Consider the following 18,368-nt stretch of genomic DNA (forward strand, 5'->3'; position numbering starts at 1 on the left):
TCAGAAGAAGGGGCCGTATCGACGGCCACTAGCCCGATATCAGGGTAGTCGGGGCGCGAGTTAAGCGCGGTCGTGGGGACTGTCCGATTCGCGCGCACTGATTGGCCTGGCCGGAGCGGAGAGAGCGCGCATCGCCGCGGCGGCTGACGCGGCACGACACTTCTTGTTTAACTGTTGCCCGAGACGTACGTACCGGTTAATAGTCGTACGAGCTTCTTCTGTACATCGCGAATCCAAGGTGTGAAATCGTGAGTGTTCGGAAGAGCGCGTTCGCGTGTGCGATACGAAGAGTCCAGCGAGAGTGAGTGCGTGTGGGAGTGTGGAGGAGAGCGAAGAGACGAGAGGAAGAAGACGACCATCCCGCATTCATTCCAGGCCAAGGCGCCGCGGACAGAACGGAGGTCTGCCTTATCGGCGGGCCAACGAGCAGGCCGCGAGAGCAATTCGAGAGAGAGAGAGAGAGAGAGAGAGAGAGAGAGAGAGAGAGAGAGAGAGAGAGAGAGAGAATATGCGTGTGTATGTGTATGTGTGTGCGTCGCTTATCCGTCGTTTTTTTCCAGGAATGCATCGTCAGCAAATTACGTTTGGACGTGTGCCGCCGATGAGTTCACCGCAGTCACGAATGTGCTCTTGTCGCGTAATGACGAGCTCCGTGTCGTCAATATTTGTCCAAAGTGCAGCAGCTCCGTGTCGTGTGTTTTGCCTAAAATGCAGCATAGCAGAACCCGGTGATTGTGGGGGCGGTGTCCGTGTGCGTGTGAGAAGAAACAGAGATTGGCCGATGGCGGTGTGTGTGTGCGTGCGTGTGTGCGTGTGCGTGCGTGCGCGCACGTGTGTGTGTCAAAGAAAAGGTATTTTTTATGTGGCGTAGGCAGAGCAAGCTCTGCACAAGTGGCCCTCCGACACCGGATCCCCACAGGTACTATCGTTAAAAAATACTTCCGTGGGGCGCGTTAACTAGCCTTATTTTTTGATACTTACAATTTACGTATAAATTACAAAATAATAACATGATTCTATTTTTAGATGTCACATTAACAATAAATAACAATCGTATCATTACAATTTGCTATAAAAAACCTACAAACACTAATAAAGATTTAAAGTTTAATTCAAATTATACAACCCAATTAAAACGCAACATTATTTACAATCTAGTAGACAGAGCTCTTCTTTTCTTACAATTCCATAAACGCCGCATATATTAGCATACTCGCACAGCTCAGCTCTTCCCTTACATGTCAGCCGCACTTATTTACACACGCTGCAAGAGGTTATCAGGTTTTCTCGAATTTAAGACGCACTAATATAGCGGTACCTTTTCATCGTACTTCAATTTTTTGCGTCAACTAGACGACGTGACATAAAATATCGTACGATACTATTATTCTTATTATATTTTCTTTATTCGTTTTATATTTTGCTTATCCTAAATTTACTACTTGATCAATGATTACTTCAACTAAGATTTTTAACTTTCTGTCAAAGTTGCGAATAAGCTGGAAAAATAAAAAAATAGCGGCGATTTACGCATCAAAATCACTAAATCAAAAAATTATAAAAATTAATCAAAAAAATCACAATTAAATGTATCCTTGTAGATAAGTACTGTGCACTCAACGAAGACGCATTTAAATTTGCGTCAAATACTGATTTATTTCAGTTTTGCTGCGAAGACTATAGTATATATATTTTGAACTCTTGCGTCGAAGACTACATTTGCAGTCCCGCTGCGAAGGCTAGTACATTTCTCACTTCGGATACGTTTGATTCTCTGGCAACAAAACTATTCAAAATTTTCCAAAATTCCACACTATCTATTTAAGTATTCACTTCTATCGGCTGTCCCCAAGACAGCCACATTTTTTTTGTATATACGGTTGAGCTGTTGCTCGTCTGTGTACCCTTTTTACGTCTCATGAGTGTTTGTAGAGCCGTAACGTAAGGGTATGCTTTCTCATTTTTCTTCTGTTTCCGGTCAATGATCTGTTCTCCCAGGTTATCTTCTTCGTCTAAAAGGCGAAATCTCGTTTTAGGTAATTTTCCAACTCTTTTTATGACTCTCAATTATTGCGGTTATTTCGCATCCACTCCAGCGGTTTATCTTTAAATACTTCGGGGAGGCCTTCGAGTAGATCTTGATCCAAGAGTTTGTATGATGCTTTCAATTTAGATACACGGTCTAAGAAATATTTTATCTCCAATGATTTTTTGTCTAATAAGTTTTCGATGCTTATGTTTCTTGAAGATTTTAATGAAAACTTCGAATGATCATAATATTTTGCTTCAAAATTTTCTCTTGTAGCAACATTTATGATTGAAAATTAATTGGTGATAATTTTTTTAAATTTTGGCTATGCGATTTTCATCTTTTTAAGTACAACTATATGTCTATTACAAGAATATGTCATGAGATAATAGGTTACATAAGGTTATCTTTAGCAATCAGTGCAATATGCTATACTACGCCACGAATGTCTTCAGAACATATTAATTATGTGCAATTATAATGGTAAAAGAGTAAGAAAGGCGTCTGCTAAGCGTCGCTGCCTTTTACGAAACTAATCGCAGTTGCAGAGAGCCGAACGCACGAAGTAAGCATCTATCTAAACAAAGATTCCGAGGAAAGAGGATCAGATTTTTTGGATGGAAGTTGTCTTTATCTAGTTTTTTCTTGCCTCGTTTACGAACGTGCATCAGTGTTCGTTTAAGAGGACAGAGGCACATGCAGCAGCAGGGTACGTCTTGTCTTGTGTAAACATAATACATAGCATAAAATAGTGATGTATCGGAGCTGCTAGGTGCCCAAACTTTCGAAATTTGTCTATTGTGCGTGATTGTGCGTTTATCAATGAACATTCGCGCTACTGCTAGTGAACCGCTTGACAAAATTTTTGTGTCTAATACTTAGGCGCCAAACACCTGCTAAGACTCGACGCAAGCACTTGTGTGGATCGTCACAAACACGATGTGTGAATCCAGAGAGTAAACAACAGCGTGCTCGTGCTTTACATCGGCAAACATCTTGTGACCCTTGGTTCATATCGGTGGACTGGAATCTGGGCACCGGCCAATCGCTTCAGAACATGCAGGACTGCCACAACAGAGATGAGCGAGATTGACACCGTGATCTACGGAAAATCTATGAGCTCGTCTTCAACTTCACAAGCTCTCATCGCTCGAGCTCGACGACGACCCCGTCCACTGCGATGCCAACCTCTACGTCTATCGTTGTTTGACTCGTACTACAGCCTCCTCAACGGCAACTATATGTTCTCTCCAAGACTTCATACGTTTGTTTCTTCGGAATGAGTCGACAATAAACGACAAGGTCTTCCTTCTTCTTTTGTTGGTGTCGGTAAGCCCTCACATATTAGTGCAGCGGAGCTGATCCGACGACCAGCAAATGACACTTTGTGCTCAAGACCATTAAGCCAAAAACGGCGCGTTAGACAATGAGAGCCCGATAACTAGTTTGCGACAAAACGTCTCTTTAATTTGTCCAGCATTGTCCTCCATTTTTGTTACCTTATCTTTTACTTCTCTGATTGCTCTTTCCAATCTCTCTCTCTCTCTCTCTCTCTCTCTCTCTCTCTCTCTCTCTCTCTCTCTCTCTCTCTCTCTCTCTCTCTCTCTCTCTCTCTCTCTCTCTCTCTCTCTCTCTTCATTCTTTCTTGAATTTTCCTTTGATTATTTTGACGTCACCTTCGAGGTTTAGCTTTTTCCTCTCAACCACTTCTCTTTTTCCCCTCTCCAGTTGCAGCTTCACTTCCAGTCCTTCAGTTCGTCTTTCAGGTCCTTTATCTTAACTTATTTAGCTTGCTTATTGTACACAAAACTTGCTTGTTGTACCCGAAGTCTTCATAAAAAACTCAATTATTTAATCAATTAATCTCCCTGTCCAATCTTTTTTCATGACTCGTTATCTTTTTCCTCCACTCGGTTTATTTTGTTGCTTTCTGTTTTTTCTGTTTTGACTTACCTCGAATTCTCAACCTGTCTTTGTTTTCGTTTCCTCTTTTCTCCTATATTCTTATTCGCTCTGTTCCGCTTGTTCTTGCTGTCCATTCTGACCGACTCTTTCAAGTTTTTTTTTCCTGGTTCCCCCTAGGTTTCCTTGAGAAAGTCTCTAGGGGTCTTGGCGCGTTTTTCGAATCTCTCGCTTTAACTGTTACTTGCTTCTTTTCTTTTCCTTTTTTTATTCTTGGGTTTCTTCTTTGCTTTTTCTCTTTTAAGTTAATTAAAATAGATTTTTGACTTATGCCTTCTTTCCACCACATACTTCTTGCCATTTCGCTTCTATAATCCTTGTTTCTTCACATTTTTATATTACGTGTGTCAGTGTCTCTTCTTCTATCCCACATATCCTGCATTTCCTTTCTTCTTCTTTTCTTCAATATTTATTTAGCTTTGTTTCATTGCCATTCTCAATCTCGCTGTTATCCCAAGTGCCCTTCTCATATGCTCTCCTGCTTCCAGAAGATATTCCGGCGTTTCTCCCTGCTCCCTTATATAAACTTTTATCTCACTTGCGTAGCTCGATTCTCTTATCTCCTTTAATCAGTTCTGCCACTGTACGTTGCAACAAGACACGAGTCTCGTTGATAAATATGCGTGAAGGCGGCCGCAACAGGCTTAGCGCAAACTTAGCCACACGACGTAAAGGTGAGTCCGCACGATGCGAAATGAACACGTGCGCGCATCGACAAGAAGGTGGGTCCGTAGAGTCGTGCAACCATGTCTCTGCAAATCCAAGGCTAACCTCAAAACACCGTGATACCGATCCGATTGTCACTGTGCACAAACAGGGCAATCGAAATCGTTATCACACGACTTATTTTGACCAACCAAGCCCTGCGCACATGCCTTCGTTGCAACCGAATGCAAATCTAACCTTAAATCCCCGACACCGCTTCGTAAGCCCGACACCGTACTGTTATACCGATGCCGCTCCGTTTCACTGTAGCCAAATAAAATTATAATCGCACGGTAACACTGTAATCGCGCCGACTAAAACTATTACAATTGTACAGTCGAAATATTCCTAACGACCGCATATGTCTATTTCTGTTACAGGTGGGTTTAAATACATGAACGTTCCTGAATCCGATTGACTATCTGGCCCCAGGAAAAATAGAAACGTTACAACGTCTTTGTTTATTCTTTCGATTTCCTCCTCGATCCTTCCTCCATCTTCTACTCATCTGATGTACTCCATTATTAATATTCCACTTTTTCCCAGTTCGCTACTGCTCATGTCCTTTCCTTCTCTTTTTTAATTTTCTCTCTCCCCTTTCTTGTTTAGTGATTTTCAGCATTCTCCTATCAGCGAATTCACTTTCGGTTTTTTTAGTTTGTCCTCGTATCTTATGGACCTTTTTCTTGCTCTTGTTTTGAGCTTAAACAGCTTCGTCTCGCAGTGTATTATGTGTGCTGATGTTGTCCTCTCTAGTTTCAGTATCCATTTCAGATATCTCTTCTGTACTTTCTCCAGTTTTTCGTGCCCTTTCCGTTCCGAAATCTCTACTCTATATTCTATTACACTCTGTACTAGTGCATCAAATAATTTCATCCTCATCTTCCAGTTATCTATGAACAGTGCCTCTCCTATTCCCCATACCGTACTTATTATATCTGTGGCCTTGTCTTTCATTTTCTTTATCTGTTTCTTATCCTTGCCGTTTTTCTTCATTTTGTAGCCTAGGTACTCAAATTTCTTGATCATTTCTAAATTTTTCTTCCCACATGGATTTCTTCTCTTTCTTCCGTCTTCCCCCGTTTCTAAAAATCATAACCTTTGATTTTTCTAAGTTTAGTTCTAGCCCTTTTTTCTATGACTTTTTTGAACCTTTCCAACATTTGTTTTAGCCCGCTCTGATTGTATATTCTGATTATTAAAAATAAATCTAGAAAACCATCAAACTTTCATCTTTGAACAATTATTAACTCTAGAACCAAATTCATTCTTAAAAATATAGTGAAAAATTGCAAAACAGAAACTCTAAAAAAATTAACTTCACTAAACTCTAAAAAAAAGTAAAAGGTTAGGCGAGTTTGATATATTCCGCAACGAAATAACAGATAAAAAAGAACTGAGATCAATCAACCAAAGTCAAGTTTATTATATTTAATTATAATAAAGCAACAAAATTTTGTTTGGTCAATAAAGGGCTTACTTAACTTTAAGTTAAGTTATATAATGATCAATTAGGAACAACTCTCAAGATACTTACTACGTAACTTGCCATGACCGTTTCCTTGTATTTATGGTATTTTTTTGACGTTCTAATACATAAAAATAAAATTTTAGTTGTTCACCAATAAACAAAATGAAAAGGTCATGGCAAGTTACGTAGTAAGTATCTTGAGAGTTGTTCCTAATTGATCATTATATAACTTAACTTTAAATTTAGTAAGCCCTTTATTGAATTTACAAAATTTTGTTGTTTCATTATAATTAAATTTAATGGACTTGACTTTGGTTGATTGATCTCAGTTCTTTTTTATCTTTTATTTCGTTGTGGAATATATCAAACTCGCCTAACCTTTTACTTTTTTAAAAGTTAATTTTTTTAGAGATTTCAGTCCTTTTTAGTAATTTTTTTTGAGTATTTCATATTTCTCCTACAAATAAAATATAAGCATCTTTAGCACCTTTTGACCATGGCTTCTTTGTAACATTTTTGTTACTAACATAAAATCACTGATTTTTCTGATACACTACCCTCAAATAATTTCTACACCTAGACACCGAAAGCCAAGTGCGAACTACCTAGACCTCGTCATTGGCCACCCTGTACACCTAGATACCGCCTTTGTATTATGTTTACACCTAGACACTAAAAACTACATGTGAGCGAGCATGCAGAAAACCGATGAGAAAGCAATATCCATCTGTATATAGCTGCGCGGCCAACTTTACAGTCCTAACACTTGTTGCGGCTAACTTAACAGACTTAACATTTTTTGATTTGATTTGAGCATTTTGTGAATGACACACTGGTGTATTATATCAAAGGTAGCTGTTTTTATCAATATTTTTGTTACACACAATAAAACATGATATAAGTCAAAATATATTAGCGACAACAAAGAAATGCATTTATTTCTTTGTAATGAGAAATGCGAACCTCAACTTAGAAGTAAATAGTAGCTTGGGCGCCGCGGCTTTGTCTGCTTTTCAAACTCGCCTTCGAGGCGCTACCGCGCCAATTGATTAACGTGCCTTGAGCACATTTTATAACTAAAATTGATAGTACATTCGGGAAGGTGTGAACATTTGTCATAATCGGGAAATCTTAATATGTTAATCTGAAGAAGTTGTGGCAGGAAGCTGTAAAAGGGGTCCTGTGTCCCTCCTTCTTTAAACATACCCTTTTAGGAAAGTGACTTAGAGTTTGACTAAAAAAATTATATAATGTAGGTAGATACATATCATTTCTTTATTTTATAGATAATGATGTCAACGATAATAGCAATATTATTAAAAATGCATCTGCTGATTTTATAAAAGTTGGAAAATTTGAAAGTGCAATCACCTGCGCCATATGTGGTGATAGAGCTACTGGAAAACATTATGGTGCTTCATCTTGTGACGGTTGCAAAGGTTTTTTCAGACGATCTGTTAGGAAAAACCATTTATATTCATGCAGGTGAGTTATTGATGAAATTTTATCTTCAGCAGCAAAAGATCGACGCGGCAGCGGGATTGGGGGTAAAATTTTTGAAAAATAAAAATTTGAAAGGGAAAAATTACGAAATGAATTATAACGAAAGGTTAAATTATAAGTTCCAGGATATTGGAATGGTATAATTTTGAAAACCTAAATTTGGAAATTCCTAAAAATATCGCTTCTGCATTGTTTTAACTACAAATATCACCTTTCGCAATATTTTAATTCAACATTTTTTTTTTAGAAATTTATTAATTTCTAAATCTCAGTTTATAAATTTTGAATTTCTTATCTTTACCCTTTCTAATTTTTATTTTTTTATATTTTTACCCTCACCCGCGGCAGCGCTCCTATTTATAGAACTATGCTTTAATACCTTTTAATTAGCAAGTACTCAAAGTTTAACCTTATTTATCGTCACCTAGTACTTGATTTATAAGTAAAGTTAAGTTAGGCCCATTTAAATCAAGTAGCAGCAAATATTTAAGTAACAGCATCACGGCGTATTGAATTGCTGCTTTACAGCAAGAGATGAAAAGTAGCCTTAAAGCGACTCTGCCCGCGAGAGAGCAAAGAGAAGTACCAACAAACACTGCTAGGTGGCTACACTAGCAGCGAGCGCAATATGCAAGCAAACGAGTATACGAAACAATAGATAAGAGAGCGTGCGTACCAGCAGAGGTGTCTTGCTCTCACTCAATATCAAGTCAGCATGTATTAACTATACAGCGTGCCTAGTGCTTTTGTCCAAAATGCAACCTCGCCCTTTTGTACGAAGCGAGAGCTTCTTATGAAGACATAATGATTTGAATATACTTACTAGCAAGAAACGTTCGCTTCGCTTGCAATTTGCATATTAATTAAAATGATATTCAATTATTTGACGTGACATTATTAAATACACTATTAAATATTAGATGTACACTTGATGGTAGTTGATTTTTGAGGAAAGTTTTTGAAATACTTCAAGCAGATTGCCGGATTGAAAAATTCTAACGAATCAAAAAGCACGATTTCAAAAACGTTCCACGAGAATTAACTACCGTCGAATATAAAGGAATATATCAAGGGGCACAATAGCGCTCCGATTGCAAGTATACGTTTTATACACTGTGCCGTCGGGAGCGCGCCGAGACCTATTATACTTTGAATTTGCTAAATAACTTAACGTTTTACGAATTCTGTATATATTTTATTCGATCTCCTGTTGATGTTTATGTATCAGTATACAATTTCAAAGATTTTCATAAGATCTTTCTAATTACCATATTATTTTGTTAAGAAAATTGCTCGTTTGTAAAATAATTAAGTTTGAAAATTAATTTTGTAAAAAAAAAATAATTTTTCGCCTCTCCGATTCTCTTTTTTTTCTTTCAGTCAGTCATAGCTATAGATATACATACGATTCTTTAATTATTACAAAGTCTACTTAATAGATATTACAAATATAATAGAATTTAAATCATATGTCCTGTTGACTCATCTGTTGTATTATAGACGTAGAGAAGCTTGATTGCTGTACATCTAACGGTAACAATTTTGAATGAAAAAACGGTCGCGCCATGTCTTATCAGGTTAGGTTAATTGATCAGCTAATAAGAGTAAACACTCTGCGCGGAGCGCGAGTGCTCGAGTTTTTTTCTCATTTCGCGGCTTGCAGCCGTTTCTTTATCGCTGTAAGGATCGAATATGTGTATGATATGCAGTTACATGCAATTTTTGGAGCCCATGCCTAGTAGCCGCCACTGGCAGAAAACCGCCTGTAGTTCCAAATTATACTTATTCCAGGAAGATAATCATTAAGTGCAAGCCCATCTAAGCAGCAGAACAGTCAATATTTCAGTCAGAATTCAATAGATATGGATAGAGAAGTCTTACTTATATACTAATTCAGACGCCAGCTACCTTTCTGTATTTTTTTAATTGTCCCCTGGATTTTTCAACTCGATTTGATACTATTTATAGCGCTCATTAAAAATAATTTGGTTTTTTCCTCCTAGCAAATACTTTCTCTGTTTGTTATTAACAATAATAACGGCAAATTCATGGTTTCTTAAAAATATCTCAAAAACAACTGCACCTACAAAAAAATCATCGTGATTGAAAGTTGCTTGAAATATTGAAATGCATAAATTATTATCCAACGTATTTTCGCGTAGAAGCAGTTTTTGCACAAAGGTAACTCCTAGCATTATGTCCCTAAAATTTTTTAACTCGATATTGTTGTAATCGAGCAGCTCATTTAGTTTTCCAGCTCTCAAATACTTTTTTTGGTTATTATTAACAATAATAATGGTCAAAATGTGGTTTTTTAACAATAACTCAAAAACGACTGCTCTTATTACAAAAAAGTTATTAAAACTTGTTAAAGACAAAGTGCATAAAGTATTATCTAAAGCATTTTAGTGCAGGTGTAGTAGATTATGCAAAAATCCAACCTAAACTTTTAACTATGCTATGCTGTAATTCAAATTAAATTTTTCTTTAAACATTCCTTTATAAATTTATTTGAAACTTATTAAAAGGTTATGAAATCAGTTCAATTAATGTTTATAGCTTACAAAAGTTTCTCTGTATTTTTATCAATATACGCTAATGAATGTAGTGAAATCAGTTTTAAAAATGTCAAGTGTTAAAAATCAGCACACTGACAAAAATCATTACTTCCTACAAGAAGAATCAATCTCACTATAACTCAAAATCTTCAAATATACAATGTTTGTTGCAAAGAAAAAATCTCAAAGCTAAATTTAATAATTTGAAAAACTAGTAAGTAGTTTTGGAATCATAATATTATTTATAGCACAGTGTGACTAAAATCCGTTGTTAAGTCACGCCTATATGTGACTAAAGTAGTCGTTTTTGCACCGTGTTTATCACACTCGCTACGCTCGTGCGCTAACCTCACGGTGCAAATAAGGACTACTTTAGTCACGAATAGGCGAGACTTGCGGAATTTAGCAGTCCGTGCTATAAAATTGTATACAATACTCTTGACTTAAATGGTTCAGTTTTACACGGCGCTTGGCGCCCTCGCTATGCTCGGGTGCTAACAGCGCCGTGTAAAAAAGAACCATTTAAGTCACACGTATCGTAATGTACTATTTTACTTTGATAATTTTACTTTAAGACCTGTTTCGATTGAAAAGGCGATACATTTTCATATTTATGTAGGTGTATTAATCGTTAAGTAATCAATAAGTTGTTCTTAGTAAGTATGCATATGATTTACTATATACACATCGTAGACTATAATAAGACAACGGGACGGCAAGTAAGCATTAAAAGAATAATTTTGAAAAGTACAACCATCTTATTTTTTATATAAGATGAAAATTCACTTTGTGTTTAAATGACTTTTTTATATACTCAGGAGGAATTCACTTGATTTTTTTATATTTATGATTTTGCTCATTTTTTGCACATGATGATTTGGATTAGTTTTAGCACATTCAGATTAGATGTGAGAGAATCATGAAACACAAAGCAGATTTTCACCTTGAAGTTATAGTGAGATTGATTATTCTGTAGTAAGGATTTTTGTCAGTGCGCTAATATTTAACACTTGACATTTTTAAAACTGATTTTACTACATTCATTAGCGTATTTTTTTTTTTTTTAAGTGGCATTTGGAACTCGAAAGTTCATCGCTTCATCTACGCAAGCCTTTTACGCTGCCCTATCTTGTGTCAACCCCACCCAAGATGCATCCCTCCGATCGACACCCACTCGCCCTATTTCTACTCGATCTGCTTTTACGTTGTCCTCCCATCTACGTCTAGGTATACCTAGAGGTCGCGTTACCATAGGCTTGCCCTTCATGACACGCGCTGCCGTACGGTCGTCTCCCATTCTCGCTACGTGCCCTGCCCATCCCAATCTGCGTGATTTTATTATTCTGTTAATATTTGGTGACGCATACAGATTGTGCAACTCATCATTATGTAGTCTCCTTCATTTCCCGGTTTCCTTATCTTTCTTCGGCCCGTATATTTTTCGCAAGACTTTATTTTCAAATACCCTAAAACGGTTGTCCGCATGTTTAGTGAGAGCCCACATTTCGCACCCGTACAGAACCACCGGCAATATTATTGTCCTGTATATTCTTTTTTTATCGTTTTTAGACAACAGCCTTGACTTGAGTAAATTACTCTCGTTTCTATCATTTATGGTCGTACCCAGATACCTGAATTCACTAACCTTTTCAAAAGTAAAATTCTCAACTGAGATCTCCCTCCCCACTGCAGATGCCTAGTTTATCCACAATTATGTACTTTGTTTTTGATTCACTCACTCCTAACCCTGTATATTCCGCCGCTTTTATGAGAATTTCCGTGTTTCTTGCTACCGTTTCCCTACAATCCCCCAGTATATCCAAATCATCTGCGTAGCCTAGTATCTGCGTTGTTCCATTAAGCGTTGCGCCCAGCTGACTAACCTGCATTTTTCTAAAGACATACTCCAACGTTAAGTTAAACAGCACCGAAGAGTGCTCATCCTCTTGTTTTAAATCATCGCGTATCGTGAATGGTTCTGATACATTACCGCCTACTCGGACCTTTCCCGTGCTTCCGTTCAGACATATTTAAATTAATCTTACGAGTTTTTTTGGTATACCGAGAAGTACTAGAATTTGATACATTTTGCTTTGCGTAGTAGAGTCATACGATTTTTTAAAAGCTATATAACAACTGTCTTATGGTAAACATTTGATCTTCTGCGAATGGAGTGATTCTAGCTTGTATTACGCTTGACAGAACTTTGTAGCACGTTGCTAAAAGTGAGATACCCCTATAGTTATTGCAGTCTGTCTTATCCCCCTTTTTAAAGATCGGTATAATGATTCCTTCCAATTTTCCGGTATTGTTTCATTTTTCCAGATGGCACATACTTGTTTATAGATTTTAAAAGTGAGCTCGACGCCTCCATATTTGTGTAACTCAGGTATAGAATCATTTCCCGCGGCTTTGTTATTTTTTAGTTCTTTAATCGCGGCCTCCACTTCTTGGTAGCTCGGTTTCCCCACGTGGAGTTCAGCAGTGTAAATTTCGTCCCCCAATTCTTCGCTATTTTCATGCACGTTTAGTAATTTATCGAAATAATTTTTCTACAGCGACAGTAATTCGTTGTCATTTGTTACGAGATCCCCGTTTTCGTCCTTCATCAATTGCGCTCTACTCCTAAAACCCTTTCTGATGGCGTTAATCCCTCTATACATTTCGCGGGGGTTATTTTCCTTACTGTTAGTTTCTATTCTCCTAATAAGATTCTTTTGATACTCCCGCTTCTTATTTCTGCAGATCGCGCTCGTCTGTTTCCTTACGTTAGAATACTCTTCTATGGTCACATCGCTTCTGTTGTGTAAGCTATCTAATTTAGCCTTTTTGCGCCTCTCAAACCAGAGTTCGCACTTTTTGTCAAATCATGGTTTGCTCTTTGGCTTTTTCTTTTTACCCAGTACTTTTACCAGTTTTCCGATGTCCCCCATAAGCTATTCGGTTCGTCATTCCCCTGCAGCGATGTGTTTGCTTATTCAAGTGCCTGAAACCTATTATTAACCCATTAAAGCCCATGCTAAGACTGGTTGAGATAGCGACAAACAAACTGTGCTATTCTTTGCATAAGTGAAAAATAAAATATACGTATTTTTTCTAATGTCATTTGCAATTGTTTATAACAAATTATTTAAACAAATTACAAAAAAATTTATAATTTTCAAAATCTGAATGCGGGAATCGATTCTGGAGGTAAAATCGAGACGAAAACCTATATAACACTTTTTTGTCAGAGTTCAATTTGTTAGTGTAATGTAGGAATAAACAATTGCATGTTGGGGAGAAAAAGTGACCATGTCAAGTCCCAAGCAAAATCTATCTGGAATAGCAAAAAACAAACTGTGCCATCCTTTGCATAGCTGAAAAATAAAATATACGTATTTTTTCTTATGTCATTTGCAATTGTTTATAACACATTATTTAAACAAATTACAAAAAAATTCATAATTTTCAACCGTTAGCCCGCCACTCAAACGTGATCTCTAACACGGAAGGATTTGCGAAATGAAATAAACTTATCCAATTACAGTATAAGATCTCAAAATTTATCAGTAAAAAATACTGATATGATTCCACATACCATGCAAGAGAATGAAAACACTTATTTGTCAATAGTTTATTTCTACATAAAGATAACAAATTGAACTCTGACAAAAAAGTGTTATATAGGTTTTCGTCTCGATTTTACCTCCAGAATCGATTCCCGCATTCAGATTTTGAAAATTATGAATTTTTTTGTAATTTGTTTAAATAATGTGTTATAAACAATTGCAAATGACATAAGAAAAAATACGTATATTTTATTTTTCACTTATGCAAAGGATGGCACAGTTTGTTTTTTGCTATTCCAGATAGATTTTGCTTGGGACTTGACATGGTCACTTTTTCTCCCCAACATGCAATTGTTTATTCCTACATTACACTAACAAATTGAACTCTGACAAAAAAGTGTTATATAGGTTTTCGTCTCGATTTTATCTCCAGAATCGATTCCCGCATTCAGATTTTGAAAATTATAAATTTTTTTGTAATTTGTTTAAATAATTTGTTATAAACAATTGCAAATGACATTAGAAAAAATACGTATATTCTATTTTTCACTTATGCAAAGAATAGCACAGTTTGTTTGTCGCTATCTCAACCAGTGTTAGCATGGGCTTTAATGGGTTAAATTTCTATCTGGTACCTTATTCGCTCTGTCTTATCTCGTAGCTTTTCAATGTCGAAGCTTTCTACCTTGCTTGTTCGCTTACTATTTTGATTCGCTACTAATCTAGCTATTAATTTGGCTACTACTAGGAAGTGGTCCGAGTCGCTATCTGCCCCTCTATAAGCCCTTACGTCGAGAACGTTAGTATGTCGTCTTTTTTCAATGAGGAAATGATCAATTTGGTTCTGTGTGGCCACGTCCGGCGATGTCCACGTTGCTTTGTGTATGTCCTTGTACTTAAAACACGTAGTTTTGATTATAAGATCTTTTGCCGCCGCGAAATTTATGACCCTAATACCGTTATTATTGCTGGCTTCGTGCAAGCTTGTCTTTCCTATAGTAGGCCTAAACATTTCCTCCCTACCTATTTTAGCATTGAAATCGCCTAATACTATTCTTGTGTAGTAAGACGCGAACTGGTCGATTACCTGCTCGAAAGTTTCGTAATAAAGATCCTTAGCTTCTTCTTCTTTGTCCTCCGTAGGACAGTGTACATTAATAAATACATATCTATTCACCTTCGATGTTGATGTACGAGAGCGTATCATTGATGGATTTAAAACTTTTAACCAAATGTATGATGCTTTTGCTCACGAGAAATCCAGTGCCTAGGGATCCCCCGCTTCTGGCCCCATACAGGTACGTGAAGTTACCCGATGCTAGTACTCCGCCACCTGGCCACCGCGATTCCTGTATTGCTACTAAATATAAATTGTACCTATCAGCTTCCTCTATGAGTTCTTTAAACGCGCCTGCTTTGTATAAACAGCGAACATTCCAAGTTCCGACCCTTAAGTCCCTTTTGGTTCGGATTTGATTTTTTTGAGCCATGATAGTTAGTTAAACCCGCGCGCTTTGGATCCTGTCCCGATCGCAGGTGAGTCCATAGTTCTAGAGGTGATAACCCCCATACTTTTCTAGAACTAAGTATGAGAGTTTTCCGATTTTGACGAGGACAGCGTCAAATCGTCGTCAGACACACTACGGTTTTATTCTCGCATCCTAACGCCCCCCTGCAAGGCAGCGTGCTTTCGTTGACATTGTTACCGCGCAATACCAGGTGACGAATCATTCTACACATCCCCTTCCGGAGCAGTTGTCATCGCTCCCGCATCCTCCTCGGCAGCAAGATTTTTGCCCATTTTTGTAATGTGTGATGAAAGAGATAGATTAAGAGATAAGAGATAATGTGAAGTGTTTTTTGTTGTGGTGCTTGCGTAGTGTTTCGAGATGAATGCGTTCGACAGTGTGGTCTCATCACACCCACGCCTGTTCCTATCGGCTGTCCGCGGCTGCTTATTCAATTTTTTCGCAGCTAACCTCTTTCTCAGGGGCTGTTCCTCTATCTGCAACCTGAGGACGCGCTGTGTAGTGGTGATAGGCACCACCCGTCCGATCTGGACGACAACGCCCAAGACCTGCTTATGGTGGCGGCATTGTAACAAACATTCATTAGCGTATATTAATAAAAATAAAAAACTTTTGTAAACTATAAATATTAGACAATTTCTTTAAGGAATGCATAACTTTATAGAGGAGAAATCATATTTATAATACTAAGATGCAGAATCGTGAGAATAGATACAAAACTTATAGTTGCCGACATTTTACTTTGTAAAAGGTGTTTCTTTAAATTTATTACAGCCAACATTCTATAAAAGTAGTTAAAGCTACTAGTACACAGGACCTGTTTTAAAATTATAGAATAGAACGAAAATAAATTTTAAATATCAAAAAATGTTTTCAAACTCTTTGTAATTATTTTATGACAGTATTAATTATATTAACAAAATTGAACAATAAATACATTATAATATAATGTGTATTGTAGGATTATAACAATCATAACATTTATATTCTGTACTACAATGTAATTACAGAATATAATATTTACTTTTATATTAAATGATAACTGTTATATACTTACGTAAACATTGCGAATCTCTCTTATTAATCTAAGTTTATTCAATTAATAATGACAAAGTTGTTGCGTAACAGGGAACGGTACTCTAGAGAGGATATGTGTGCTCTCGCATACGTTCGGATCATATCGTCGCTCCCTACAAAGAGCAGAACTGTTTAAATTTTCCGTCATAAATAGCACAACTTATTTGACGCACGCTAGACTAGCACAATTCAAAACATCCCGCGAAGACTAGTACAACTCAAAATTTAAACAACGAATTTCTATAAAAATTTCCCGATTTTTTGTGAAACTGTCTTAACGAACATTTTTAAATATTTACAATTTACAACTTTTTACTGAATTTAAAATTGTTTTCACAAATACAATAATTTTTTACAAATATTTTTTTAAATTATTCACTTTTTTTAGAAACCTTCTAAAATTTCCGAAATTTTATAAAACTTTGAGGTTTGTCTGTCTTTGTCCAAGGTTTTCATGAACAAAATAAACCAATAAAAACATAAAATACTCACATTTTAAGTAATATGAAGTTGCGAGTTGTGCTAGTCTTGACCGCATTTCTGAACTATGCTACTCTTACATTACAATCCCCTCTGCCTTTAACCTTTAACATATTTTTCTTATTTGTTTGTCAGCTAAACGCTTTGAAAATCTAGTTTCCACTATTTCAAGTTGAGACTTCCCGGGGTTGTTACTAATTGAATCTGACTTTTCTTTTTTTTTGTATTTTATTATTTGGCCTACATGTCTTTTCCAGGCTTTTTCGGATAAGGTCTCAACTTCGAAATTCACGCGTAACAGCTGGGCAGTAATAGTCGCAAGTATTCTTTTATCTCAGTTAGGCGAATAGCTGTTAACCCAAACTCTCTCCCCTTTTTTGAACTTAACATTATGTGATCCATTCTGGCCTAGTGTTTGTTGTAATTGCACGTGTTTGATTTTAATCGTAATATCTGGCTTTAGTAAGTCAAGTTTAGTTCGCATTTTGTGTTTAAACCTTGTTCGGGCTGGTGATCGCCCCGAACCATGCTCCGTGCTTCTGTTAAGTAATCGAACACAAATTTGTCGATAGCTTCATGAAGTTTTTTTTTTTGACTTAATCATCTCATTTATTATATTTATAAAAATACCGACGAAATTTCTGACAGCACCATTTGTGACCGAGTGGTATGATGATAAAAAGGATGTTTTACTCTGTTTTCTTTTATAAATAATTTAAAATTATGACAATTATACTGAGGCCCGTTATCCGTTATTAAGTGGTTTGGTAAGCTGCATCGTGAAAATATTATTTATATTGATCTATTACTCTATCAACTTGCATATTCAATTACCTCTGGCCATTTGTACTCATCTATGATAATTATAAACATGTGACTATGGAACGGTCCCAAGAAGTCACTGTGTATCCTACTCCAGCATTTATTCGGCAACAGCCAAAGGTTTAGTGGTACTTTTGATGGAGTTTTTCGTTCCTGCATGCAAATTTTACATGTAGCCGCTAACTCTTGAAATTGCGAATCGATCTTCGGCAACCAAATATGTGACCTTGCTCTCATTTTCATGTTTACACTACTACAATGAAGTTCCTTAAGTACTTGCACTCTCAAGCTTTCCGGTACAACTATGCGATAACCCCATATTTGACAATCTTTCTGTATAGATAAATCATCTTTTAACATAATATTTAAGTTCGATTTCGGATAGATTTTCTTGTTTAGGCCATTCATCTTTACAAATTTAAATACGTTGCTCAAAGTTTTATCATTTAGCGTTTCTTTTGCAATATTCTTAGCATTAAGTACTTTTAATTAAAGTTCTATATAAATTATTACTTTAAAGTCTATACTAAAAATTGGAGTATTAGCCTCAATTGGTAACCTTGAAAGTGCATCACAATTACCGTTCTTTTTCGTGTTTACATATTCAATTATATACTTAAAGTGCAACACAAAATATGCCCATCCTTAAAGTCTACTGGCTACCGTTAATGGTATTTCTTG

General features: G+C 36.6%; 1 protein-coding gene and 1 long non-coding RNA gene across 11 annotated transcripts in view; one reads left to right on the forward strand and one right to left on the reverse strand.

Annotated features, from left to right (window-relative positions):
• The window catches only part of LOC107981573 (hepatocyte nuclear factor 4-gamma), a 436,128-nt gene that overhangs the window by 122,616 nt on the left and 295,144 nt on the right, over positions 1-18,368 (forward strand). For all 10 annotated transcript variants that reach the window (XM_031925545.1, XM_031925546.1, XM_032601678.1 and 7 more), the window contains one exon: positions 7,454-7,652. In XM_031925545.1, coding sequence (XP_031781405.1) covers positions 7,454-7,652 — 199 coding nt within the window. The remainder of the gene's footprint in view (positions 1-7,453; positions 7,653-18,368) is intronic.
• LOC116416609 overlaps positions 1-18,368 on the reverse strand; it is a 233,330-nt gene that overhangs the window by 50,180 nt on the left and 164,782 nt on the right. The gene's annotated exons all lie outside the window — the stretch shown is intronic.

Source organism: Nasonia vitripennis (assembly GCF_009193385.2).
Source record: "Nasonia vitripennis strain AsymCx chromosome 2 unlocalized genomic scaffold, Nvit_psr_1.1 chr2_random0012, whole genome shotgun sequence".
NCBI classification, from domain to species: Eukaryota; Metazoa; Arthropoda; class Insecta; order Hymenoptera; family Pteromalidae; genus Nasonia; species Nasonia vitripennis.